Source organism: Gadus chalcogrammus, chromosome 15 (assembly GCF_026213295.1).
Source record: "Gadus chalcogrammus isolate NIFS_2021 chromosome 15, NIFS_Gcha_1.0, whole genome shotgun sequence".
Taxonomy (NCBI): Eukaryota; Metazoa; Chordata; class Actinopteri; order Gadiformes; family Gadidae; genus Gadus; species Gadus chalcogrammus.
Genome location: NC_079426.1, coordinates 20,277,870 through 20,304,358, shown reverse-complemented (window position 1 = coordinate 20,304,358; position 26,489 = coordinate 20,277,870). Strand labels below are relative to the sequence as shown.

At 42.3% G+C, this 26,489-nt stretch overlaps 2 protein-coding genes across 4 annotated transcripts in view; both read left to right on the top strand.

Moving 5' to 3' along the window:
- Window positions 1-4,164: 4,164 nt before the first annotated feature.
- kcnh1a (potassium voltage-gated channel, subfamily H (eag-related), member 1a) overlaps window positions 4,165-26,489 on the top strand; it is a 50,299-nt gene continuing 27,974 nt past the window's right edge. The window contains exons 1-3 of one of the 3 annotated variants that reach the window (XM_056609144.1): window positions 23,108-23,730; window positions 25,264-25,290; window positions 26,291-26,414. In XM_056609144.1, the coding sequence (XP_056465119.1) occupies window positions 23,658-23,730; window positions 25,264-25,290; window positions 26,291-26,414 (224 nt within the window). In that variant the 5' untranslated portion in view covers window positions 23,108-23,657. Of the gene's footprint in view, window positions 4,603-23,107; window positions 23,731-25,263; window positions 25,291-26,290; window positions 26,415-26,489 lie in introns of those variants that run through there. The other 2 variants (XM_056609146.1, XM_056609145.1) reach the window with 2 other exon arrangements.
- On the top strand, window positions 22,317-23,002 carry mrpl57 (mitochondrial ribosomal protein L57). Its single transcript, XM_056609147.1, has one exon. The coding sequence runs from the start codon at window positions 22,317-22,319 to the stop codon at window positions 22,626-22,628; it is 312 nt and encodes a 103-aa protein (XP_056465122.1). The 3' UTR covers window positions 22,629-23,002.

Sequence of the window (26,489 nt, the reverse complement as noted above, 5' to 3'; positions counted from 1 at the left end):
ACATCAACGTCTTTGACGGACTATTTCATTTCTTAGTCATTTCTTTTTGGCAAGTAGCCGTGTAATAAGCGGGATAATATATAGAACGTCGCCGGTCGAATTTAAGCCCCTTCAGTGGGAAGCAATTACCCTCGCTGCGCGACCGTGGTAAAGTTAGTTTTATATTGGACGTTGGATATTCGACACATTCGAAAATTCTATTTAGCACTGGCTTCGATGGACGAATTTGTGTCAAACCAACTTAGATGTGTTAATACAAGGCCTACCTATGTAAAACAAAGCTTATTTCTTTAAAAAAAATAACATTTGATTTTCTAAAAAAAATTAATGTTAAAAAAGGCTATAAATCTATTATGCGGCTTGACCTTTTGACCTACACATATCAAAACACATCTGGTGTATTCAACTAACTGCCCCACACATAACGCAAAGCTTCTTTTCTCAAAACACCTACCCTTTGATTTTATACAATTTTTTTAATGTTAAAATGGCTATAAATCTTATGCGGCTTGACCTTTTGACCTACACATATCAAAACACATCTGGTGTATTCAACTAACTTCCCCACACATAACACAAAGCTTCTTTTCTCAAAACACCTACCCTTTGATTTTATACAATTTTTTTAATCTCAGAAAAAGCTATAAATCTATTATGCGGCTTGACCTTTTGACCTACACATATCAAAACACATCTGGTGTATTCAACTAACTGCCCCACACATAACACAAAGCTTCTTTTCTCAAAACACCTACCCTTTGATTTTATACAATTTTTTTAATGTTAAAATGGCTATAAATCTATTATGCGGCTTGACCTTTTGACCTACACATATCAAAACACATCTGGTGTAATCAACTAACTGCCCCACACATAACACAAAGCTTCTTTTCTCAAAACACCTACCCTTTGATTTTATATATATTTTTTAATCTCAGAAAAAGCAATAAATCTATTATGCGGCTTGACCTTTTGACCTACACATATCAAAACACATCTGGTGTATTCAACTAACTGCCCACACATAACACAAAGCTTCTTTTCTCAAAACACCTACCCTTTGATTTTATACAATTTTTTAATGTTAAAATGGCTATAAATCTATTATGCAGCTTGACCTTTTGACCTACACATATCAAAACACATCTGGTGTATTCAACTAACTGCCCCACACATAACACAAAGCTTCTTTTCTCAAAACACCTACCCTTTGATTTTATACAATTTTTTTAATGTTAAAATGGCTATAAATCTATTATGCGGCTTGACCTTTTGACCTACACATATCAAAACACATCTGGTGTAATCAACTAACTGCCCCACACATAACACAAAGCTTATTTTCTCAAAACACCTACCCTTTGATTTTATATATTTTTTTTAATCTCAGAAAAAGCTATAAATCTATTATGCGGCTTGACCTTTTGACCTACACATATCAAAACACATCTGGTGTATTCAACTAACTGCCCCACACATAACACAAAGCTTCTTTTCTCAAAACACCTACCCTTTGATTTTATAAAAAAAATGTAATGTTCAAAATGGCTATAAATCTATTATGCGGCTTGACCTTTTGACCTACACATATCAAAACACATCTGGTGTATTCAACTAACTGCCCCACACATAACACAAAACTTATTTTCTCAAAACACCTACCCTTTGATTTTATACAATTTTTTTAATGTTAAAAATGGCTATAAATCTATTATGCAGCTTGACCTTTTGACCTACACATATCAAAACACATCTGGTGTATTCAACTAACTGCCCCACACATAACACAAAGCTTCTTTTCTCAAAACACCTACCCTTTGATTTTATACAATTTTTTTAATGTTAAAATGGCTATAAATCTATTATGCGGCTTGACCTTTTGACCTACACATATCAAAACACATCTGGTGTAATCAACTAACTGCCCCACACATAACACAAAGCTTATTTTCTCAAAACACCTACCCTTTGATTTTATACTATTTTTTTAATCTCAGAAAAAGCTATAAATCTATTATGCGGCTTGACCTTTTGACCTACACATATCAAAACACATCTGGTGTATTCAACTAACTGCCCCACACATAACACAAAGCTTCTTTTCTCAAAACACCTACCCTTTGATTTTATACAATTTTTTTAATGTTCAAAATGGCTATAAATCTATTATGCGGCTTGACCTTTTGACCTACACATATCAAAACACATCTGGTGTATTCAACTAACTGCCCCACACATAACACAAAACTTATTTTCTCAAAACACCTACCCTTTGATTTTATACAATTTTTTTAATGTTAAAAATGGCTATAAATCTATTATGCGGCTTGACCTTTTGACCTACACATATCAAAACACATCTGGTGTATTCAACTAACTGTCACAGGTATGTTTTGATATGGGTAGGTCAAAAGGTCAAGCCGCATAATAGATTATAGCCTTTTTTAACATTAAAAAAATAGTATAAAATCAAAGGGTAAGTGTTTTGAGAAAATAAGCTTTGTGTTATGTGTGGGGCAGTTAGTTGAATACACCAGATGTGTTTTGATATGGATAGGTCAAAAGGTCAAGCCGCATAATAGATTTATGGCCTTTTTTAACATTAAAAAATAGTATAAAATCAAAAGGTGGGTTTTTGGAAAAAATAAGCTTTGTGTTATGTGTGGGGCAGTTAGCTGAGTTCACCAGATGTGTTTTGATATGGATAGGTCAAAAGGTCAAGCCGCATAATAGATTTATAGCCTTTTTTAACATAAAAAAAATGGTATAAAATCAAAGGCTAAGTGTTTTGAGAAAAGAAGCTTTGTGTTATGTGTGTGGCAGTTAGCTGAGTTCACCAGATGTGTTTTGATATGGGCAGGTCAAAAGGTCAAGCCGCATAATAGATTTATAGCTTTTTCTGAGAGTAAAAAATGAATATAAAATCAAAGGGTAGGTATTTTGAGAAAAGAAGCTTTGTGTTATGTGTGGGGCAGTTAGTTGATTACACCAGATGTGTTTTGATATGGGTAGGTCAAAAGGTCAAGCCGCATAATAGATTTATAGCTTTTTCTGAGAGTAAAAAATGAATATAAAATCAAAGGGTAGGTATTTTGAGAAAATAAGCTTTGTGTTATGTGTGGGGCAGTTCGTTGATTACACCAGATGTGTTTGGATATGTGTAGGTCAAAAGGTCAAGCCGCATAATAGATTTATAGCTTTTTCTGAGAGTAAAAAATATATATAAAATCAAAGGGTAGGTGTTTTGAGAAAAGAAGCTTTGTGTTATGTGTGGGGAAGTTAGCTGAGTTCACCAGATGTGTTTTGATATGTGTAGGTCAAAAGGTCAAGCCGCATAATAGATTTATAGCTTTTTCTGAGATTAAAAAATATATATAAAATCAAAGGGTAGGTGTTTTGAGAAAATAAGCTTTGTGTTATGTGTGGGGAAGTTAGATGGGTTCACCAGATGTGTTTTGATATGGGTAGGTCAAAAGGTCAAGCCGCATAATAGATTTATAGCCTTTTTTAACATTGAAAAAATAGTATAAAATCAAAAGGTGGGATTTTGGAAAAAATAAGCTTTGTGTTATGTGTGGGGAAGTTAGCTGAGTTCACCAGATGTGTTTTGATATGGGTAGGTCAAAAGGTCAAGCCGCATAATAGGTTTATAGCCTTTTTTACATTAAAAAAATAGTATAAAATCAAAAGGTGGGATTTTGGAAAAAATAAGCTTTGTGTTATGTGTGGGGCAGTTAGCTGAGTTCACCAGATGTGTTTTGAAATGGGTAGGTCAAAAGGTCAAGCCGCATAATAGATTTATAGCATTTTATGAGAGTAAAAAATATAAAATCAAAGGGTAGGTGTTTTGAGAAAATAAGCTTTGTGTTATGTGTGGGGCAGTTAGCGGAGTTCACCAGATGTGTTTTGATATGTGTAGGTCAAAAGGTCAAGCCGCATAATAGATTGATAGCCTTTTTTAACATTACACTTTTTTAGAAAATCAAATGTTGATTTTTTTAAAGAAATAAGCTTTGTTTTACATAGGTAGGCCTTGTATTAACACATCTAAGTTGGTTTGACACAAATTCGTCCATCGAAGCCAGTGCTAAATAGAATTTTCGAATGTGCCGAATATCCAACGTCCAATATAAAACTAACTTTACCACGGTCGCTGCGCGTCGGTGTCCTGTTCGCCCTGTTGGGGCTTATTTTCCCGATAATGACCGGCATTCTATACATTATCCCTTACTTATTACAAGGCTCTTCTCAATGCTGTAGACTACATTCGTATTCGTTTGCTAAGCGACGTCAACGACTTTGGCGAATTATTTCTCTGCTGATCAACGCTACGAATGATGAACAAATACATTGGAAAAAGACACTGTGTGAAGTTATTTTTTCGATTTGGCAAGTAGCCATTACTAATAATACTAATACTCTTTGGCTGGGAAGATGAGGCATCAGACAATCAAGTCATTTTAGCCTGAATACATAGGTAAGAAGCACCAGAGCAGGTTGCTAGTATCATGGACAGTATCAGAACGATAACCTGTTGAACTAAATGGATGTGGCAGGCTTCACCACGGGATGCATCTGCAGACTACTTCCACATAAATAAAGGTAAGACGCGATATTTATTGCTTAAGATTTGCTGGTGCTTTTGGGAGGTCTTTTGTGTTTTTTGCACTCAAGTGGTCGGCTGTTTTAACTTGCAATTGATAGTCGGTGGAGTCAGTCTCTTGTTGACACAAAGTGACTTTTGGTCATTCTGGAATTCTGGAATAATTGAGGGGGGGAGTTCATGATTTTTGGTCAGAATGCCTGATGTAGGCTAGTTTTGATGGAATGCGTGTTGTGAATTGAGAACAGCCAGCTCCTGATGTGATACAGCGTTCAGCTGTGCAACAAATATTTTTTTCTTTTTCAATCTTGACTTTTGTAGTGCTGTGTGTAGCCACACCTTTGGCCCTTCTGAACTTAAACACGCAGTTAAATTCCTTTCCTAGCTCCTCTTGTTTATGTTGTTAGCTTAGCCATATCATGTCACGTTGTCAACATTGGATACATGGAGCAGAACATAGTGGGTCATATGTCCATGCTTTTTGAAAACGTTTTCTTCATAAAACGTGCCAGACAGATTTTGTATACATTATATTCCTTAATAATTAGCTACATGGTTATGCCGTCTTTCAGAACCTTTCATTACCGGCACTAAAGAGAGAAAAAGGAGTGCGTCCTCATTGTACCCAGCACTTCTAAAAATGCACTTCCGAATGCGTCTCTGTTCCCAGCACATTTCAAACCAAACTGATGCCAATGGGGGCGGTATCAGTCCAGTAGGACCCTTTCCTCCCGCTAGTATCAGTCCAGCATAGGGGGCGGTATTCAAGATTCAAGATAATTTATTGTCATTTCAGCCATATACAAAGTATACAGTGAAATGAAATAGCGTTTCCCAAGAACATAAGGTGCAAAATAGAGCGACAATAATAACAAAAAATCAACATAATCAGTCAGTAGGTAGTAGTAGGTTATGGTGTGTTCCTGAATCCTCGAACGCCAGACTTCCGAGTCGAAAGTCGAAGATCTCCCAGCTTTCTTGCGGAATTTCTCGAAGGCATGCCCCCTTTTTGTCTTCATCTTTCGAAAATCTGAGAGTAGACCGATAGGCTTTTCACACCAAAAAGAACCAAGAGCCAGTTCCGGGCTGGTGCTAGGGCCAGTTCAAAACTGGTTCCAGCCTTATCCCAGTTATAAACCAGTTGGTTTCACACCGGCCAGAGCCAGCCATGGAGCCGGCGAGACGTCATCTCCCACTGCAGCTGCTCGAATATAGCCTTTGTCCGGGTTGCTCCCTATAATTTGTTCTGTACCTCGGAAGAAGACCAGAATCCAAGGAGACGGGTTGTCTCCTCCACGGTCCACTGCGTTTTTGTCTCCACGTCCATTGTTTACTTCTGTGTTTTTAAAAATGCCGGTCTTCGTTGGTCTTCCTGTTTATGAAGGTATGGATAACCCCGCCCCCCCCCTGCCCCTGGTGTAAAGGCAGTTCTCGTTCAAGCCCAGCTCAATCCTGGGGTTGGAGTTGAACCGGTTCTCTGGCGTTGTGAAACCATGACACTGGCTCTAGCTCCGAACTAGCCCGGAACGGGCTCAGATTTTGCGGCGGAGTGAAAGGCCTACGAGAGCAGTGATGACGCTCTCAACAAAATGGCTGCGCCCGTGAAGAGAGTTTTTTTTCATGTATTTGTACCACATGACCGCAAGAGGCTGTGATAAAAGCACTGGATATCTCCACCTAGTGCATGCGCATTTCGAGTACCAAATGCCAACATAGTCGACTGTGACCCCCACGTGACACCGGGAAGGCTATATATTCCGGTGTCGTCAGAGGATCTGTTCCTAAAACCTTCTCGCTAGAGATGCAACGATCAATCGGCCGCCGATTAAAAAAGCCGATTTTGTATCCAATCGGCCACAATCGGTGACCTGCCGGTCACTGTCGTAATTTCCGGTTTTCGGCCGATCAAACTCACCCGCATGCGCGGTGCGTAGCAGCTCAAGGCGCCCAGAGCGCGGGAAGAAAACATGTCGCTGATTTGGACTTATTTCACTGTGTGCCAGGACGACCCAAAACACGCTGTTTGTAATGCTTTCAAGTCAAAAATAAGCCGTTGGGGATCAACGCCTAAGACGTGATGTTGCTAGGTACGCGTCCTGCGTCCCTGACGCATTAAAATCTGAAAGGACGCACTAAACTCACTATCCATGCGTCCCGGGGACGCATCTCATTTTCCCCATGAAAAACGATACATTGTGAACATTAAACAACTCGTGTTTAATCACAGTAACTGGCCAAAGAAACCTTCTTGTGAGCAGACCGGACAAGCGCTGTTTCAACCCTCTGCGCATCTACTCGGCGCAGACGTGATCCCCTGTACAAAGTATCGCGACATGCTAATTTAGCCGCTACCAAAACAACTAGCTCGTCACCGCTGATTTCATTTCAACAATTAAAAATACGAACTTCATAGTAAATAAACCCACGTTTCCACTGCTCGATGCTGTGCTCATTCGTGTCGATTATGTTGTAACGTTTAGGGGACGTGCTGTAATGAAATAAATTAAACATAATCCGGTGGTGGTGATGAACATAGACATCTTATAGATAGACGGAGCATCGAATGCTACCGCCTACTGGCGCTGACGAGACGCGGGGCCGCCATCTTGGAGTGGTCATCCGCTCCACTCAGTGTAATCCGTTTGGCTGGAGCAATAAACTGCAGGGGTTGACATTAAGGTTTCAAAAGCACTTGCCCATTGGGCAAGTACAGGTCAGGTTCAACTTGCCCGAATGTGATGTTCACTTGCCCAAATTACAATCAGAATCTTGAACAGGCCTCTTTTTGCCAGGCACGCGGCCTGGTTTTGGGGGGGCTTAGAAAAATCATCCTAGCTCAGACTGAAGCTGAATGTTAGCTTCCACACATGTTGTGTTTAAAAAATAACAAACTTCCCTTTGTTTACTTATTTATCGAGCGGTCACATCGTGCCATGAAGTGATTTCAGTCCACCGTTGCAACCTATTAAAGCTATCGCCAAGTTATATGTATACCTGCATGATTTCATGCAAATGTACTTAACTAAATGTCAGAGGTAGTAGCAAAGATATGTGTTTTTTAACTTTCACGTTTCTTGTAGCTCTAACTGAATAATCACAATCGCGTTTCTAGTAGTGTTGTCAGTCACGATACTGGATTTGCTAACTTTGACACTATACCTGGAAAAATATCGATATTCTATACCATTTTCGATATCGGGGGAAAAGTTTTTTTCAGGAAAGAACGTCACCAAAGTAAATAGAGTATATCTCCACAACTGCAAGGGCGATAATTTCATCTTTGTGGCAAAAGAAAGACTGTTGTGCAAGTGAAATATTCAATGGGGATGATACATGGTTAAACTGAATAAAGCCATGGATGGAACACAGCATAAGTGGAAGATAACATTTCCACCTGAAATAATTATCAGTTGGTCGTTATCATTTGGGAGCGATGTCTTACTATGAGACACAAATAAAGGTAGATATCTTACAATTTTGACACTTGACACCTCTATTTAAATTTCAGGGCAAATATATTCGAATGCACCAAGCCAAACACTCGCAATAAACATATGGCCACTAGATTGCGCTGAAGAATATGTTTTCTGATTGAAGGCAATTTACATATTTCCTAAGAAACCTTCTCTTATTCATTGATTGAAAATACCATGTTTAGTTGCAAAATTTGGCCCAGACACTGGGTTATCTGTTTATGGTGGTTTTATTCGACCAGAATCAACTTTGTGGACAAAAATCACAAAGGTAATAGGCCTTCTTCATTTTTGGTTGTTAAAAGAAAAGGGGACGTTTCTTCCTAAGTTGTTATTTGCGAGTTTTAGTCGCAGAATGATATGGTTTGGACTGTTGGAATAAGTGGAGGCTCAGCTTTCATGTAATATATAGTTTGTGAGGGTCCAATTTCGTGAAAAAGATCGCTATTGCTGTGCATGTGCACAGTTATGAAACCCAAAACCGTGTTCTTGCATATGACTTTCCTTGGTAATTTGCCTCAATCCAAAGTACTTCCAAACTGCACTCCATCACTACTCCATTTTCCTTCTACCTAAACCGTTCGCGGAGGCGCTGCACTTGCGATGCTAGCTTTGTTGGCTAACCTTTAGCCAACACCTTCGAATCACGGCCAGAGAACGCACTGCGAGTGACAGAAGGCGGGGGCGGGGCTATATTCGCACTGAAGCGATGCGGGTCGTTAACTCGCTTTCCGAGAGAAGAGAAGACGGCGCGCTGATCAATTGCAAATACTTATATTTTGTGTTATTTTGCGGCAAAAAAGGTTGTTCTGCAGTTTCTAAAAACATTTGAATAAATAGCCTTTCTATTAACATCCACCCAAAATCCACTTGCCCGTTCGGGCAACCAGAAATCAATCTCCACTTGCCCAAATATGGCTTTTGGTTGCCCCGGGCAAGCGGGCAACCGTTAATGTCGAGGCCTGAACTGTCAGCGCATTTAATTAATCATACCTCACTGAATACCACCGATTTTCATGCGGTTTTTTGTCATACGTGTAGCTATGATAAAGGGCACATGGTTTGGCGTGTTTTATTATTCAATACTAATTATACCAATAGTACGGTAATGTTAAATCTTGCTTGTGAAAAGTAATCCCACGATTCCTATTATGGATTGTCCGCCGATTTGAGCAGGAATACGCTGAACAACAGCCCGGCATCCTGTTTCTGCTGCTGTTGCTGCTCCCGGTTGACCACTCCAAGATGGCGGCTGTATTTCTCGCGTCCCAGCAGGCAATGCTCCGTCTATCTATAAGATGTCTATGGTGATGAAAACTACATTGAACGGCAGCCGCCATATTGTTATGCCCAAACGGCGCCTGCGCATACATCGCGCTTCCAACGAGATCCCGTTTTTCTCGAGAAACAGGCAGAGAAGAGAGAACGCAAAAATACCACCAAAGAAAAAGATTAAACTTATTGCAGGTCAGCAAACTATTGCAGCTGCATTTTCTGTCCCCACTACCTCTGCACTCCTCCCTGACTCTGATCAGCCTAGAGAGAGTACCTCAACATTGCCTGTACCTACTTCTGCCTCCCCCTCTACTGAGCCTGATGAGCCCACTTCAGAAGAAGTGCCTCAACCTTCTACATGTTCCTCCCAAAAAAGCTAACTTTTCTGAAGCAGTGGCTCACCACATACAAATGGCTGCGCTTTTCAGATGAGAATTTCATGCATTGAGTTTAACACTATTAATTTAATTTAAGAAATAGAATAATAATAAAAAAGAAGCACATTTTTTAAACTGGGGAGTCGGGACCCATTGAATTTCTCAGGGACCCACCCAACTCGCCACCTGTGGGTCCCGGGGACTCACTACATTGAAAACCTATCAACATTATATGATTATAATTATTTCTTAGAAAATCGGTATCGGAAAAACCGGTTTTGGCAGGTCAGACCTCCTTAAAAACCGGAAATCGGTATCGGCCAAGAATTTTGCAATCGGTGCATCTCTACTTCTCGCGAAAACACAAGGATTCTGATTGACTAAACACTCTGGCTGTCATCCAGGATTCATAGAACCATAGTTACATTCGTAACTCTCGTTCTATTTCATCCCTACTGACCGCCAGAGGCGGTGCTTAAAGCACTGGATGACCCATACCAAAAGGTTCACAAAGAATCCAACACCAACCTCAGTCATTGGAGGCAGCAGAGCTTGGAAGAAGGACCACACCAATCAGATGGGGAGTGGCGACGTTGACACGGTAAAACCTCGTGAATGTGCCAGGCGACGTCCATGATGCACGCGGCACATCGACTCAAGTGGTACATCGTTAGTGCAGCCAATGATGTCGACAAGCTTCTGGTGGAGTGGCACCTCAACCCTGATGGCGGGGGGCGGCCACTGGCCCCATAGGCTTGTTTGATGGTGTTGACGACCCAGTGGGACACCCTCTGTTTGGAAAGCGCACAACCTCTGTTAGGGCCACTGTGGGACAGAAACAGTTGCTCAGACTGCCGTGTACCGGCAATAGCAGCAATTAGGGATGCAAACAATTAATCGATTATCGATTAATTGTCGATAAGAGATTACTCGATTAAAATAAATTACTTGCAATTAATCGCATTTTTAAACCGTAATTCCCCAACCGTCCACGTGAGGGCGCGCTTGACGCCAGACGTACTTGACGCACACGCGGGAACACAAGCGGGATCACAAGCGAAGCAGAACAAGACAAACGAAAAGCGGGACACTACTAGCTGTGTTCGAAATCGTTCCCTATCATGGATGTAGTGCACTAAATAGGGTGCACGCCATTTTCTAGGGTGTTCGAATTCTCAGTGGTCCACTATATAGGGCACTATATAGTGGACTTAAAATAGGGTACATACGATGTTCCCTACATGTTACTCCCGTATACCACAATGCAATGCGGTTGTATTTTTCCAGGGGAGAAGAAGAAGCCGAATAACCGCGAAAACAAATACATTTAATGATGGAGTCTCCGGCTTTCGTTTAGAAATGTCAACAATTTATTTGGTATTTAACATTCAAAATTAATTAAACAAGGAAATGTAACATTCAACATCAATACAACCTCCAGCTTTCGTCGTGAGTGCCCGGTTTGTTTACTTGATGTGGGCGCATCTGTCTGCGTCACACAAATACCCGGCGCATTTACTGACGCAAATGACGTTTAGAAATGTTCAGCGTAGTGTCCGAATTCTCGTTCCCTATTCCCTATATAGTGCACTATATCATGTACACTATATAGGGAATAGGGAACGAGTGTATAGGGAACGATTTCGAACACAGCTAGTGACACGATGAAGAGGGCAAAACGGAGTGCAGTATGGAGCCACTTTAAGTTGGTTAATGACGACAAAGACGCCAAATGCACAATATGTGGAAGTATTTTGACAAATGTACTTATTGTAAGTCGCTTTGGATAAAAGCGTCTGCTAAATGCCCTAAATGTAAATGTATTTTAAAGTACAACAACTAAACGACTTCGTTGAATTACCACCTAAATGTGTCACATTCAGAAGGAAATTCAGCTTCTCAGAAGAATTGCCGCTTATCAATTAATCGATCATCGATCGATAAGATGAAACAACTATCGATTAATGAATTACTCGTGATTTGCATCCCTAGCAGCAATGTAAGCCCTAAGCGCCCATACCGGGCACAGCATCTCGGACTCATTCTCCTCAGATGGGGAGTCGAAGCGTGCAAGCTGGATAGGTTGGTTAAAATGGGTGTGTGAAAGCACCTTGGGCAGGAACGCCACATTTGGCCATAAAACCACACCTGAGCCATCAGGGTTCCTCCGCAGGCAAGTTTCTGCCACGGATAGGGCATGCAACTCCCCGGCCCGCTTCGCAATGGTAATGGCGAGCAGAAAAGCCACCTTCATGGACAGCCACTGTGGTAGAAATTAATGATTATATTCTATGGTAAACTATGATTAAAATTAGGCCTGTATATCTAATGGTAGAAAACATGTAAAGCGTCTTGGATTTTGATCCAGGGCTGGTCACGAGGCCTGGGAGTCTTGGGTCAGAGCAGGGGTTGGGGCGCAACCCCCCAGGAGCAGTTGTCTACTGAGACAATGCATGCTGACTCCACTTCCTGGGTCCTAGACTATCTCGGTGACCATCTGTTTAGAAGTATTTGTGTTTTATTATGTGTGGACACCTAGAAAAACAAGAAACTGCTGAGGACTGTGCTTTTGTGTGTTTAAGAAGAGGCTCGAATCTGTTGGCAAGCCAGTGACTCTTAAGACCCTACTCGGCTGTTATCGTTGTTGTTTTTCTGCACGATAAAGTCTTTTGTCAATTCTTGCTCCGGACCCCTCGTTTTATTTTACTCTCTCTCTCTTGAATTAGCCTAAGTGTTTTAAATCTCGATTAATCTCCGAGGCTCAAAAGGAGGTGATGAAATGGGCTGCAGCACCAGGGGCAGGTCCCAAGCTGGAGCCCTCAGAGTCTTAGGGGGACGCAGCCTCAGGGCCCCCCTAAGGAGGAGGGACAACAACCTGTGGCACCCCGCTGTGGCTCCGTCAACCATCTCAGAAATAGCATCCACATAGACCCTCAAGGTGGAATGAGAGCGCCACCATCCAGGAGGGACTGCAGAAATTGCAGAACGATGGCCACGGAGCAACGTACTGGGTCTACTGCCTTACCCCTACACCAGTCAGAGAACAACTTTCATCTATTGGCATACTGTGCTCTAGTAGATGGTGGCACTGGCACTCAATCCCTGATGGTGGCAGTGCAAACCCTCAGCAGTGGGTCAGGCCCTGCAGTGGCGACGCCCAGAGCTGGAGGCTACGGGGATCTGGGTGCCAAATCTGACCCCCGAGTTGCGAAAGGAGGCCCTTCCTGTAAGGGAGGCGCCATGGAGAGCTGCAGCAGTGGAAACCAGAGTCTCCCTGACCAGTAGGGGGGCACCAGAAGTAGCCTGTGTCCTCGCAGAAACACCCTATGGAGTATGGGAAGAATCAGGGGCAGTGGTGGGAAGGCATACAGAGGACTCTATGGCCAGTCGTGAGCGAAGGCATCCGGTCCGAGGGGGCCGGTCACCTCCGTCCAGGTGAACCAGGGGGGATAATGTGCGGATTCCTCTGAGGCAAAGAGATCCACTTCGGCCCTGCCAAAGAGACCCCACACCGTCTCCACCACCTCCGGATGAAGCCGCCACTCCCCCGGTGGAGGCTTCTGCCGCAATAGGAAATCTGCGACCTGATTCCGTTCCCCGGTTTAAAGACCACCCGCATTCTGGCCAGGCGGGGATATGCCCAGGTCAACAGGCTCCGAGATACCCGAAGTAGCCGTGAAGACCGGGTTCCGCCTTGGTGGTTGATCTGGGCAACAGCAGAGCTCTTGTCTGATCGAACTAGCACATGCTTGCCTCTATATTGAGGCAGAAAGTGGTTGAGTGCTAGTTGTACCGCTCTGAGCTCTAGCACGTTGATGTGTGCGTGGTTCTGGGCCGGCCACTGCCCCTGGGCAGTCCTGCCCTGCCAAACCGCGCTCCAAACCGCATGGTGACATGCGGCCTAGCCCAACTTGTGCCGCATTCTGCATGGCAGCCAGGGATTAATATTAACGACGTCCCATCGTCCCTGGGATGTAATTAATTGTCATCGGGAGGATTTTTATACTCTCTCGGGTCGACCTCGGGACGAAGAGAATTTTGTGGGCACTGACTTCATTTTTCTGTTTTAAGTTTTCAACATTTTCTGCGAACCAGAACGTGTTTGCGTTGGTGGAAAAGACTTATTTAATGGAAAAAGGACTGAGCTTAGTTCAATTGGCTGGCGCACTCGCGCTCGCGTTTGCGTTGTTCATTGAGACTGAGGGGGTAAAATCCCCCGTTCGTCATGGTGTGGGCTTTCTTGGTTCACTGGAGAAGGTGGGGCTGCGCACGGAGTCTAGACCTCTTTACAATAATTTTCAAAGTGGACCGGCCCGACGGGAGACCTCCCGATCTTCCCAATCTCAAGCCTCTGCTGCAGAGTGAATTAAAATCGCCGGCAGAACGGCCTTGGGGTCTAACCCCGTAATATATATAAACTATAACCGCATTTCTCATTATCACAATTATGACACGGGTCTTCTTAATGCCATGGAACGCTCCGTTCACTTGCATGGGCCCTTCACAACCTCCGGCGGTGAATTATATTTGATAATTCACCGTTGCTAAGTATAATCATGAGTATAATTGACCGCTGTCAATGAAAACAACAGATTTTTCGCCTCTAATGACGTCTTTGGTATCACTCCGCAAGTAGTCTCGCAAAGCCAGACCAAACTACAGTAAGTACTGGTAACTTGTCAACCCCAGCGTCTTCGGTTGCTAAGTGACGTCAATGTCTTTGGCAGACTATTTCTCTGCCGATCAACACTACGAATGCTGGTATTAAATAAATTGTAAAAAGACACACCATGTGAAGTATTTTTTTCTTTTTGACAAGTACCCGTGTAATTAGCGAAATAATGTAGAGAACATCGCCGGTCATGATCGAAAAAATATTTTCCCGATAATGACCGGCTTTCTATACATTATCCCTTGCATATCCCGCTGCTTTGGGTTTTCCTTTGTAGGCGCATTGAGAGGAGGAGCGGGCGAATCCGCTGTCAGTGCGTGTGCATGTATGACACGCAGGTTTATCCAATAAGTGGTAGTGTACCCGTCCCACGCACCATTGGCATGTATGCTCGCTTGTCTCTGTGCGTGTGAACGAGAATGACAGGGGGAAAGAGTGCTACGCGGAGATGAATGAACGGAACGATATTTATAATTTCAAAATCGCAAAAAAAAAAAAACAGCAGAATCAATTTGTGGTGCTCGGTGTTGATTCTGTGGCGCTGCGCCACGCATGGTTCTACGTATGGGAAACACTGCTCCCGAATGTTTTTGTGAATGAAGACACCCGCATGCAAGAATGAGTTCACGTCCGTGTGTAGGCTACAAGATTAATTATTTACAAGTGCAAAAACACAACATATTATTTATTTTGCTGACCACTTGTTTTTTATCCTGACAAAAGCCTCGTAAGGAAAGTTCCTCTGGTCTCTCTCGTAGCTGGTCTCTCTCGTAGCTGTCGTCTTTGTTTAATGTGACTGCATCTCCTTCCCTTACATGATCAGCAGCTCGTGGATTCCTTACGTTTCAGTTAGAACTGCTCATGATGATGTGCTGCGTTGTCTCTTTGGAGACAGCGCAACACCTCTACCCAAGCCCCCCCTGTAACCGCGGAGCCGTCGCATTTACATCAGAATGAAACCCAATAAACCACCAATGTGTGTTGGGTCCGGGAGGGTAAATTGGGGTTCTAGCTCAACCAGGCAATTTACCTCGGGCAGTGTAAACGCGTGGACCGTGCCGCGAAAAAGGCGTGCATAAGATGGCATATTAGGCAGTCTCGCGCTGCTCGAGCGGCAAGCAGTGCGAGAGCCTGCTTGCCGCTCAGTCGCAGACCACAGTTCTGCGACTGAGGGTGTTGCTTGTCATCTGGAAATAAATATATAATTTTATCAACATAATGTATTGTGTTTTTATTATATTATCAGTAAGTAACAACTCAAAATGTAAAAAAGATTTATGGGAAAAATTCGGGAAGATTCGGGACGGTTCAAAATGTTTTTCGGGACGTTTCCGGGACGGTGGTGAATTTTTTTTTATTTTAACACCTAATGGCAGCCAAGGTCCGGGCATCCGACGTTGAATGGGAAAAGGCCCTGGTGTCCCTCCAACAAGCATGAGGCTCCTTCAAGTACTCCTCTGAAGGATCGGGATGGTGAATGTAGCCGGGGCAGGGTTGCGCCTGAGAAGGCGCTGGCCTGGGCCGACTCTGTCTGCGGAGTATCGAGCTGTAGGCGAGCCAGAGCCATCCGCATGACCGCCGCCGCCGGAGGTGTCTGTTGCCCCTTGCAGAGAGCTTTGTGCAGAGGAGCAGGAGGCCTCATCCAATATGTGGGAGGGATCACCCTCTATCATAACCTCGTTAAAGAGGTTAGCCAAAGCTACAAGAGAGAGGGCATCGTCAAACTGGCAGCAGTCCAGCCAGCCCCCGACCAGTCCCAGGCTGAAGGGCCAGGAGGAGCGACCACAATTGTCGGCCATGTCGGCCACCAATCCGTCAACCTTGGAGGCCAGCCCGCCCCTTGCCTTCTTTTTTGGGGGGGGCACCCATAGCCACAGCTCCATCATGCCGATGCCGCCTAGAACGACCGGGCTGATTGGGAGGGAGACCCATTAAGGCAGAGGGGTCGTTGGCTGTTGCCCGATTCTCCGTCTCTGCCAGCCTAGCCACTCTAAGCGCCCAAGGCAGGAGACTGCAATTCATGCAGGCGCCGTCAGTGAGGCCCTCCCTTAAATGCTCGAGACCGAGGCAAGGAGGGCAGCTGTCGTGGCCGTCCTCAGGCTCAAGAGGATCCGCACAGGCGACACATAGGTGGGCCATCACGGAGGAAGCCACAGGCAGCATCACTGGAGGCGGAAGTGAGAGCACTTCCCTCGCCAGCGAATTGAAAACAGAAATTAATTAGCCTGAGCGTGAGCGCTGCTACTAATTGTCACCGGGAGCGGGAGCGAGAACACTGCCTTCACCAGAAATGTAATTAACAACCGATATTAATTAGCTTGAGCGTAAGCGCTGCTGCTAAAAAAGGGAAGCCAATTTAAAACGTTACCGGAAACGAGAGCAACGCCTTCACCAGTAAGTTATGTGGAAAATAAATTGGTGGTTAGAACAGAGCAAAGCTAACGGCTAACACACCAAAAAAACTAACAATAACAAGCAATATAATGAACAATGAGGCCAACGAGTACTGGGAATGGGAGCGAGCACACTGCCCTTACCAAGAAACGCCGGCACACAACTCTCCTGCTTCTTTTTCCTTCTTAGAATTATGAGCTAGCCACAGCCTCTGGAGGACGGGTTGCCCGCGGCTCCGACCTTGGTCACGAGGCTGCATGTAATCAGCTGTAAGCAAATTTCCTTAATTTCTCTAACAAAGGTGCAATACGGTACCTGTGCAGTGAAAAGATGTAAAGGAACAGATCCTATGACAACACCGGAAGATATAGCCTTCCCGGTGTCACGTGGGGGTCAAAGGTGACTATATAAGGTACTCGAAATGCGCATGCTCGAGGTGGAGATATCCAGTGCTTTAAGCACCGTCTCTGGCGGTCAGTAGGGATGAAATAGAACACAGAATCTGCTGCCTTTGAAACGAGGCAGTATAATCAGGTGCGCAAGACAGTTAAAAGTGAGCGTCTTGGTTTGGAGACATCAACCACATTTGGGAGGACCAAAGGTTTCAGTGAGGGGGGGATTGCATAAAAGTTGGAAAACCTTAAAACTGAATGGATTTCTTTGTACGAAAATATATATAGCTTACAGTTTACAATACAGGTACATCTATTTAACCATTAACATACTTTAGCTATTACCGTAATAAGCATTATAATAATGGTATTCATGTGAACTTAGTTATTCATTTATACATTAATTAATTGTGTTAGGGTAAGGTTTAACCCTAAACCTTAGTACATACATACATACATACATACATACATACATACATACATACATACATACATACATACATACATACATACATACATACATACATACATACATACATACATGCATACTTACATACATGCATACTTACATACATACATACATACATGCATAGCCTGCAAACATACATACATACATACATACATGCAAACATACATACATACATACATACATACATACATACATACATACATACATACATACATACATACATACATACATACATACATACATACATACATACATACATAGCCTGCAAACATACATACATACATACATACATACATACATACATACATACATACATACATACATACATACATACATACATACATACATAAACATACATAGGCTACATACAATCAATAGGGATGGGTATTAGAGAGCCTCAGTCGATCGTCGTGAGAATTAACGATGCATTTTCGATTAATCAATATTTTTCATATTTCAATGAACTATTTATAGGCTGAATTCAAAATGCTTTGAGATCTTTATTATTGGATGAATGACTCTTGTGGCAATTAAACCGGTGTTACATCGAATTCTGCGACCCACCGAAAAGTTTGACCCCAGGGGGCGGGTCTTTCCTGAATTAATTCTAAATAGCATTTTACACAGTAGCCTATAATAGGAAATGCTCAAAGGATAATCAACTAATTAAACACTGACTGCTGTAGCTTTTTATGGGGAAAGAAGCAACGGTGATGGACCATACTAAACGCCTAATCCATTGTATGGGTCTTTTAAATGCAAATCAAATCTATTCATGATGCACATTTAATAACTAGGTGAGGGGTTGGGGGAGATGTTATGTTTTATTTATGTTTTTGTTATAATGCACACCGTCTTTTCGACTTCATACCTGTCTACTTCAAACTCGTGCTGCGTGCATGTTGCAGAAAATGTGCAACAGCGCCTCCTGGGGTCACACTTTTCGGTGGGTCGCAGAATTCCGGATCCGTTCAATGGTTACACTTGATATGCGCTACGTGCTCTGATTGATCTAATGATCTAATTTTCATCTCGAGGTTTTATAACTTTTTATGAAGGCGCTGATTATATGGATTTTTTTGTATGGATTTGAAGTACATTTATTTATTATTTTATTTATATTTTAATGTAGGCCTATATATTTTATTTTTGTATATATTTGTTTCGCTTTTCTAAGTTTTACCGAAACTTTTGATTATTTAAACAGTTATATAACATAGGATATGCATAATAAATAATTTATTTATATTTTTGCAAGTTTTATGTTTTTATAATTCCTAATAATTTACAATCTATATATTATTAAGATCTAACATTTGATCTAAACTGTATCTTATGCTGAACATTATTAAGCCAGATGTGATGCTGTCATGCGCAGTTTTAGTTTTTGATGACTGCTTCATTAGGCACGGGAGCACACATTTTTCGGTCAACCTTTGAAACTGGATTACATACTTTAAAGAAAGTGTATTTTAATGTGGTGACATGAAATTGACCAGGAATACTTATAAATGAAAAACCAATAGATGAGTATGCATCTGACAGCAGCACTATATGATTGGTTGTCTGTAGGCCTATTGTAGGCTGTTTGATATTGGGGGATCTAGGATTTTCGAGAAATATTAGATCATGAATTGCTTTGAGTGAGTTTGTAAAAGGAAGTGTTATTATGCATATCTGATTTTGTGGAATTTATCTTTATCGTGGCCTTTTTTGTGGGCCTCTGTGTATTTCAATTGGTTATGATTCTGCGCAACAAGCGCGCAGTCCAACGCGCAGAACAGCGCGCAGCAACAAGCGAGCCTTAACAGCGAGCAGGAGAGTGCTCACTGTTAACGCGCATAGATACAGTATGTAAAGTTGCCTTGCCTTGCCTCGAATTAGTCCAATAGGGGGCGGTAAGACCTTGAATCCTACTGGTATCATGGACCGGTGTCAGTCCATTAGAGGGCGGTAAGACATTGGATCCTCCTATCAGTCCAATAGACCTTGGAATTGTTGTAGTATCTGTCCCGTCGGGGGCGGTAAAACAGAACCCTTTCCTCCCACTAGTAGGGGCGGGGGCGGTATCAGTCCAGAAGGGGGCGATAGGACCTTGGAGCTGTGATCGCTGGCTCTTTGAGCCGGGTAAGAAGAAGAAGACCTGACTGGAATATACACATTCAGAAGGTTGTGGACAAATGTAAAAAGGTTATAAATATAATGAGGTGTCTAGTTGGAAAAGAGTGGGGGGCGGATAGAGTGGCACTAAAGGGTATATATGATGGTTTAATTAGAGCAGTTATAGATTATGGGAGTGTGGTATATGGGGCAGCAGCAGAGACACATATGAAGAAACTGGAAGGTATAAAGAATCAGGCATTGCGTTTATGTACAGGCGGTTTTAAAACAACACCTATAGCTGCGCTGCAGGTAGAAATGGGGGTCATGCCTATTGATTTGAGAAGGCTGCAATTGTCACTGACATACTGGGTGCATTTACAAGGACATAGCAAGGACCATCCAGCGCAAGACACGTTAAAACCTAGTTGGGAAAAAGAGAAAAAGGAAGTTAGGAATTTTGGTTGGACAGCAGTGCAGAGGGCAAAAGAAATTGGAATTGAAAAGATACAGTTTAGTCCAACAGTACCAATATCAGCACTCCCACCCTGGATTCTTCCAGATGCTACAGTAGATCGGACAATTCTAGAAAGGAAAAATAATGATAGAGAGTTTGTTTGTAATGCCATAAGTGTGCAAGAGTATATTGATAAATTCTATGGTTATGTAAAGATATATACAGATGGATCAAAGAGTGCAGAAAGCAAAGTAGGAGTAGCATTTTGGGTCCCAGAATTTCAGGTGCGGGTGGGTAAAAGGGTCAATGATGAAGTATCGGTGTATACAGCAGAAATGATTGCAATATTATTGGCAATACATTGGGTAGAGGAAACTAGACCAGTAAGAGTAACAATATGTTCGGACTCAAGTTCAGTTCTAACCAGTCTACAGAGCAGTAAGTCAGATAGCAGGCCGGACATTCTAATAGAGATAAAACAGATTTTATATAGAATAGAGATGATGGGTATAACAGTGGTGTTTGTGTGGGTACCGGCACATATTGGAGTGAGAGGGAATGAGGTGGTAGATATGGTGGCAAAAGAGGCAACAAAATGTGAAGAAATTGAATTACGCATAAATATCAGCAAGATGGAGGGTAAAAACATAATTAAAAGGAAAATGAAGGAGAAATGGCAGAAGAGGTGGGAGGAGGAGAGAAAGGGAAGGTGGTTTTATAAAATTCAGAGGAAAGTAGGAGAGGCCAGGAGAACAGGAAGGAGCAGAAGGGAAGAAACCGTAATATCACGGTTAAGATTTGGACATACAGGGCTAAATGCATCTTTGTTTATGGTTGGAAAACATGACACAGGGAGGTGTGATCATTGTGAGGAGCAGGAAACTGTAGATCATGTAATGAACATTTGTAGAAAGTATGAAGTAGAGAGACGACAAATGCAGGATAATTTGGCAGAAATTAAAGAAAGATATGAGTTAGAGAATATATTAAGGAAAATGTCAGGAGATAGATGCTATAGGCACGTATTTGGATACTTAAAAGAAACACATTTGATAAAGAAAATATGAAATCCGGGTAACTCAGGGTTACAATAGTAAATAAAGATGCATAAAGAAACCAGTAGGTGGCGGTAATGCACATGTTTGTTTGCCAACCGCCAATAAAACCAAATAGAAGAAGAAGAAGAAGACCTGACTCTTCAGGACAAACCGAGAATTTAAACCTGACGACGACCTTGCTGCTGTTTCGGGCTGTCAGATTGTAAATAACAACTCATCATCCCACACTTATCAGGTATGGAAAAGGAAAAGTCCCTACACTTCACATTCTGATATAACACCAGATCCTTGGCCTTAAAGTTTTAGCCAGATGTCCACAGAGCGCACACAGCTAATTTAGCCAATGGTATCTCGGCTAACATGCGTTTCGGCGACATTAATGTGAAAGTAATTATTAACCATTTTATCTGTATATTCTATATATTCTTTGTGAAATTATATTTATATTAATGTAGGACCATATGGAAATGGAATAATAGTCTTTAGCTTAAACAGAACCAACCAACTACGGAAACTCAAGGGGACCAAAACGTACTTCGACTTTCACTCAATGCCCAAAGCATTTTTGTTTTGGGGATAAAAGAGCCTAATAAGACAAAAGAGAAAAACAACATGTTATTTGATGAAAGTTATGCATTTAAACATTTTGTGATCACAATATTGCCCACATAGGGACGTCCTTGTAACGTGCCTTTGGTTTCATAACAATGTACGTTTGTAATGCAACTTTGTGTAAAGAAGTCTCGGAAGCGTTACATTTTCTCAAGTGATTGAACACTTCATAATTGACAAATGTGCTAATACAGGACAACGGTTGGTTATTGGGACGCACACGCACACACAATGTCCCCAGCTTGTCAGTTTACCGCCATTGAATACAATCGGATAAGACTTGCACTAAGAATTTGATTAGTCGGGCATTCCACGCAAGGAATTGTGACTAATACTAATCAAAAAATAAAAATAAATTGAATGGGGTATTTATGCTGTGAGGCTAACGATGTGTCTTTGTTTGCAGTTCTGGTTTCTCGCTGTAGGGCCCAGCCATGTTTCTCACCATGGCGCTACTGAGGAAAGGGATCCCCGGGAAGCAGTGGATCGGAAAGTACCGCCGACCGAGGGCCATCACCTGGCAGATGAAGCGCAACATGGTGAACCAGCTGGAGCGCGAGGCGGAGAACGAGTACTGGATCAGCAGGCCCTACATGACCGCTGAGCAGGAGTTCTGCCACGCAGCAGAGCGCAGAGCCCAGAGCTGGCTCAAAATTAAGGAGAGCAGATTCTCCAAGTTTCCTGAACACAAATACATTGCAGATCACCTCAGCCACCTCAACACCACCAAAACGTGGTCAAGTTAATTGGAACAATGAACTTGTTTTTTTCCCCCTCATGTTCTATGGGTGACAACTGTAAATTAAACCTCTGTTTTGTGTATAGATTGGTGAATGTGTTTCTAGTTAATCCCGTTTGATTCAAATCTCCCTGCGACATGATCATTACTTTGAAGTTGTCTCTTATCTGTTGTGTTGTGTGGGGTTATCACACCGTGCAACACAAGTTTTCGAAAAATGTTATTGTTTTTTAAAACGATGGTTGAAACCTATTCATCTTTGATAAGTTTTCCTTTTTTTGTGAACATTAATTTAGCATGGTTCGCTCTAATTGCTATGTATGATAAATGTATGTGGGTGAGCCTAAATCAATTGCTAAGTAAATTATTACCACAAGAGCATATTTGACTAACACTGTCTGTGGTCCACGATAAAGATACTACCATTGGGAAATCAGAAAATAAATTATTTACCTAACCCATCCTACAGTATGAGTTGGGAACAGAGGGCGGCCTACTCCAGAGTGGTGCCCGGACACCAACTCTAGGTGTAGTGGCGTGCCCTTGCCGTGGTTATAGGCAGGGCAGCAGTGTTAACGTGCATGGATTTGTTGCGTGGGAGGAAACCGGAGCAGCCGGAATAATCGCCAACTACAATGGAGTGGGTAGAGTCGTTCTGCGGAGGGTGCAGGCGTGCTTCCTCTCCGGTAGGTGGCGTTCCACGAGCTATCATTGCGTAAACTGCTGATAAAAATAAGTAGAGCCGTAGCCCCTCCTTTGCCGCGTCCAACTCAACACTTGCTTGTGGTGTGGTGGTGCTGAAGTGGTGTTCTCGTCCACTGGATTTGATGCTCAAGAAGGAGCCTCCAACGCATCACCACCGCACCGATGTCTCAACCAGGGCTTGGGGCAGACCACCGTTTCTAGGATTACCCCTCGTCTGCAGAGGTAGATGATGACAGGTGTTCGGAGCGTTTACTCCACGGATTGCAACAGACTGGGAAGTAAGGTTTACCCACAGCTACCCCCCATCGGATGACTTGAGTGAGGAGTCAGAATGGCAGGGGGTCGGAGAGGACTTGTGGCCCCTCAAAATACTTTTTTGGAGAATATTGTCAGACGATCAAATGGTAAGCGTCTCTAGCACTTTGTAGAAAATAAAGATGCTGCGAAGTAAAACATCACTAGTAAGTGACTGGAAATAGACCCACTATGTGAGATGGTAATCTGATACTAATACTAATCACGATTAGGCTGCAATCATCTCTCGTGCATCTTAATTGAGATGGAGTTTGTTGGTACAAGCTTTATTATAGTGTGCCCACGCTATGACACAATGAACACTGTTGTGTGCTACCTAAGCATTGTGTTGGCCACTGTCTACAGTACACCAAGGCATCGGGGAGACCTATGGTTTGTGAACGATGCTCAGCATTCCCTCGGTGCTGTGCAGGTGATGAGAGGGAGATTACATTTTAGAGCCAAGGATCTGACACGTAGCTGTTGTATGAACCATCAGTTAAAGTGAGAGCATGGTCCTCTGTTTGTCGTATCTGGGAGCACATTGTTGAAATGTGAATAATTCTGTTCTCAATACCTAATTACTAACTTTGTACAGTGAGTCTATCGGCTTCCCTTTCCTTTTCACTGGGGAATACGCAGGCCTACGTCCATTTTTCCTTCCGTACCGATCGACGAACTGGAGCCCATCTCACCCCTGTCCTTTAATCGTAACACTGGTAACATCTCAAACCCCGCCTGCATCTTTGTTTTATTTAACACAAAACAGGGTACAATTATTTTTATACATTTACAAAAATGTATATTTCCACGTGTGTGTGTGTGTGTGTGCGTGTGTCTGTGTGTGTGTGTGATGGGGTATTTCACACATTGAGACTCTATATCATCAAAGTAACTCTTATTGAAAACTTTGCCTTGAATGTTTTGAAGGTAAAATAAAGGTGCTCTCATTGTTAAAATGTTCAATCATTTCCCAGTTACATTTATAATGATGTAAGTAAGCACTTGCACAGGTATTACCAATGTCCCCAATCAGAGAGGATTTTTTTTATAGAACAGAGGAGTGTTGCTTGAAAGTGTTACGTTATTTCTAAATAATTTTAAACAGTAACATATTCACATGAACATCAGGCGAAACGGGATGGCAAGTCACTCACATAGTACATACTGCATTCTCAAAATACAGCTGTATTCACAGCTGCTTCTAAATAAACTGAGGTAGACCATTGATGTCTATGGTGACCAGTGGAGGAATACCAATGGCAGACATCCACTTGACTGTGAAGAGAGACAATAATGACCAAACAACCAGATGGTTAGGCCCTAGTCTTTGATTTGGGCCCTGAGTGTTTTCACTGGCCTCTCTCTCTCTCTCTCTCTCTCTCTCTCTCTCTCTCTCTCTCTCTCTCTCTCTCTCTCTCTCTCTCTCTCTCAGTTGATGGTTTGTTTTGGGGACTATACTGTATGGATACTGAAGCTTCTCCAGTATTCTCTTTCCAAGTTCCAAGTATCGGTTTTTTCGCTACAATCACATCACATTGTCTTTTGCATGACTTTCAATGATGTTTATTGTTTGTTATTTGTTAACCATATAAATATTTTATTCATTTTTTTTTCTCTTTTTATAATGTGTATTCTTTCAGTTTGGACACTGTCACATAGACAGACAGGTACTATTCAGCATACTATCATTTCAAGTGCTCCCTCTAATATTGTCCCATCTAATACCCTCTTCTTTGTGGCTCCTCTTAATGTTCTATACCATATGCTGTTCATTTACAAATGACAAATGAATGTCCACGTTACTATTATCATAGTTATGCTTTATTCCAAATGTATTGTCAAAAGTTGACCAAAGCCATCAGACTTAACCTGCTTCCTTATTACTGTAAAATAATACATTTGCATGGAACGCCTACCTAATCATGTTTTAAAGTGGTTTTATAGTCATCATCGATGTGGTGAATCGTGATGGTAGAAATCATAGCGGAGTGGCTTGCCTTTATCTCACTGTTGTGTGTCCTTGTTTGGTCTATAATCAGCAGCACTGTGTGTGTGTGTGTGTGTGTGTGTGTGTGTGTGTGTGTGTGTGTGTGTGTGTGTGTGTGTGTGTGTGTGTGTGTGTGTGTGTGTGTGTGTCTTGTTTAATCCTAAACATTGTGGTATAAATGTGTTTTATGTGTTAAAGAATGTATGTTATACAAAGGCCGTCAGAAATCCCCCCTGCTGTTTTGTATGCAAACACGACAGCTTTACCCCTTGCCAAGTCCACACACTGAGGCTCTTGCTTATAAAGACATTAATGCTCTAGCTTGTTTAGTAACTGAATGCACATGACCACCTTTATACAATAAAATGGATACTGGTGTTTCAGGTCTGCTGGCCATGTAAAGTAGAGCTCCGAAAATGAACCCATTGAAGCCTGAGGCTGTGTTGCTGAAAAAATCTCAATTTGACGAATAACCGTAATTGGCTCTTAATGCTCTTAATCCTATTACATCTTCAGCAGGTGACTCATCATCCATTGATTCAAATTGATTAACACGCAATCCATCCCCACATTCCATGCAACCCTTATTTGACCTTTAAATACTGATGATGTCCTTCTTGTTTATATATAGACTTAAAAACATGTTTTGACAGTTTTTATATCCTTTCTATTTATGACAGACACCAACTTTGTTCTGGGAAACGCTCAGATCGTAGACTGGCCAATTGTCTACAGTAATGATGGCTTCTGCAAACTGTCTGGCTACCATCGTGCTGAGGTCATGCAGAAGAGCAGCACTTGCAGGTATAGTCAATAGGATGTTTAAACAGTGGAGCGAATGGGATAGCTGCTCCGTGCTGGTGTTATAAATGTTTCAGG

Bases quoted from the DNA above. Each gene is read 5' to 3' on its own strand.
- mrpl57 (XM_056609147.1), top strand. From the start codon at position 22,317: ATGTTTCTCACCATGGCGCTACTGAGGAAAGGGATCCCCGGGAAGCAG.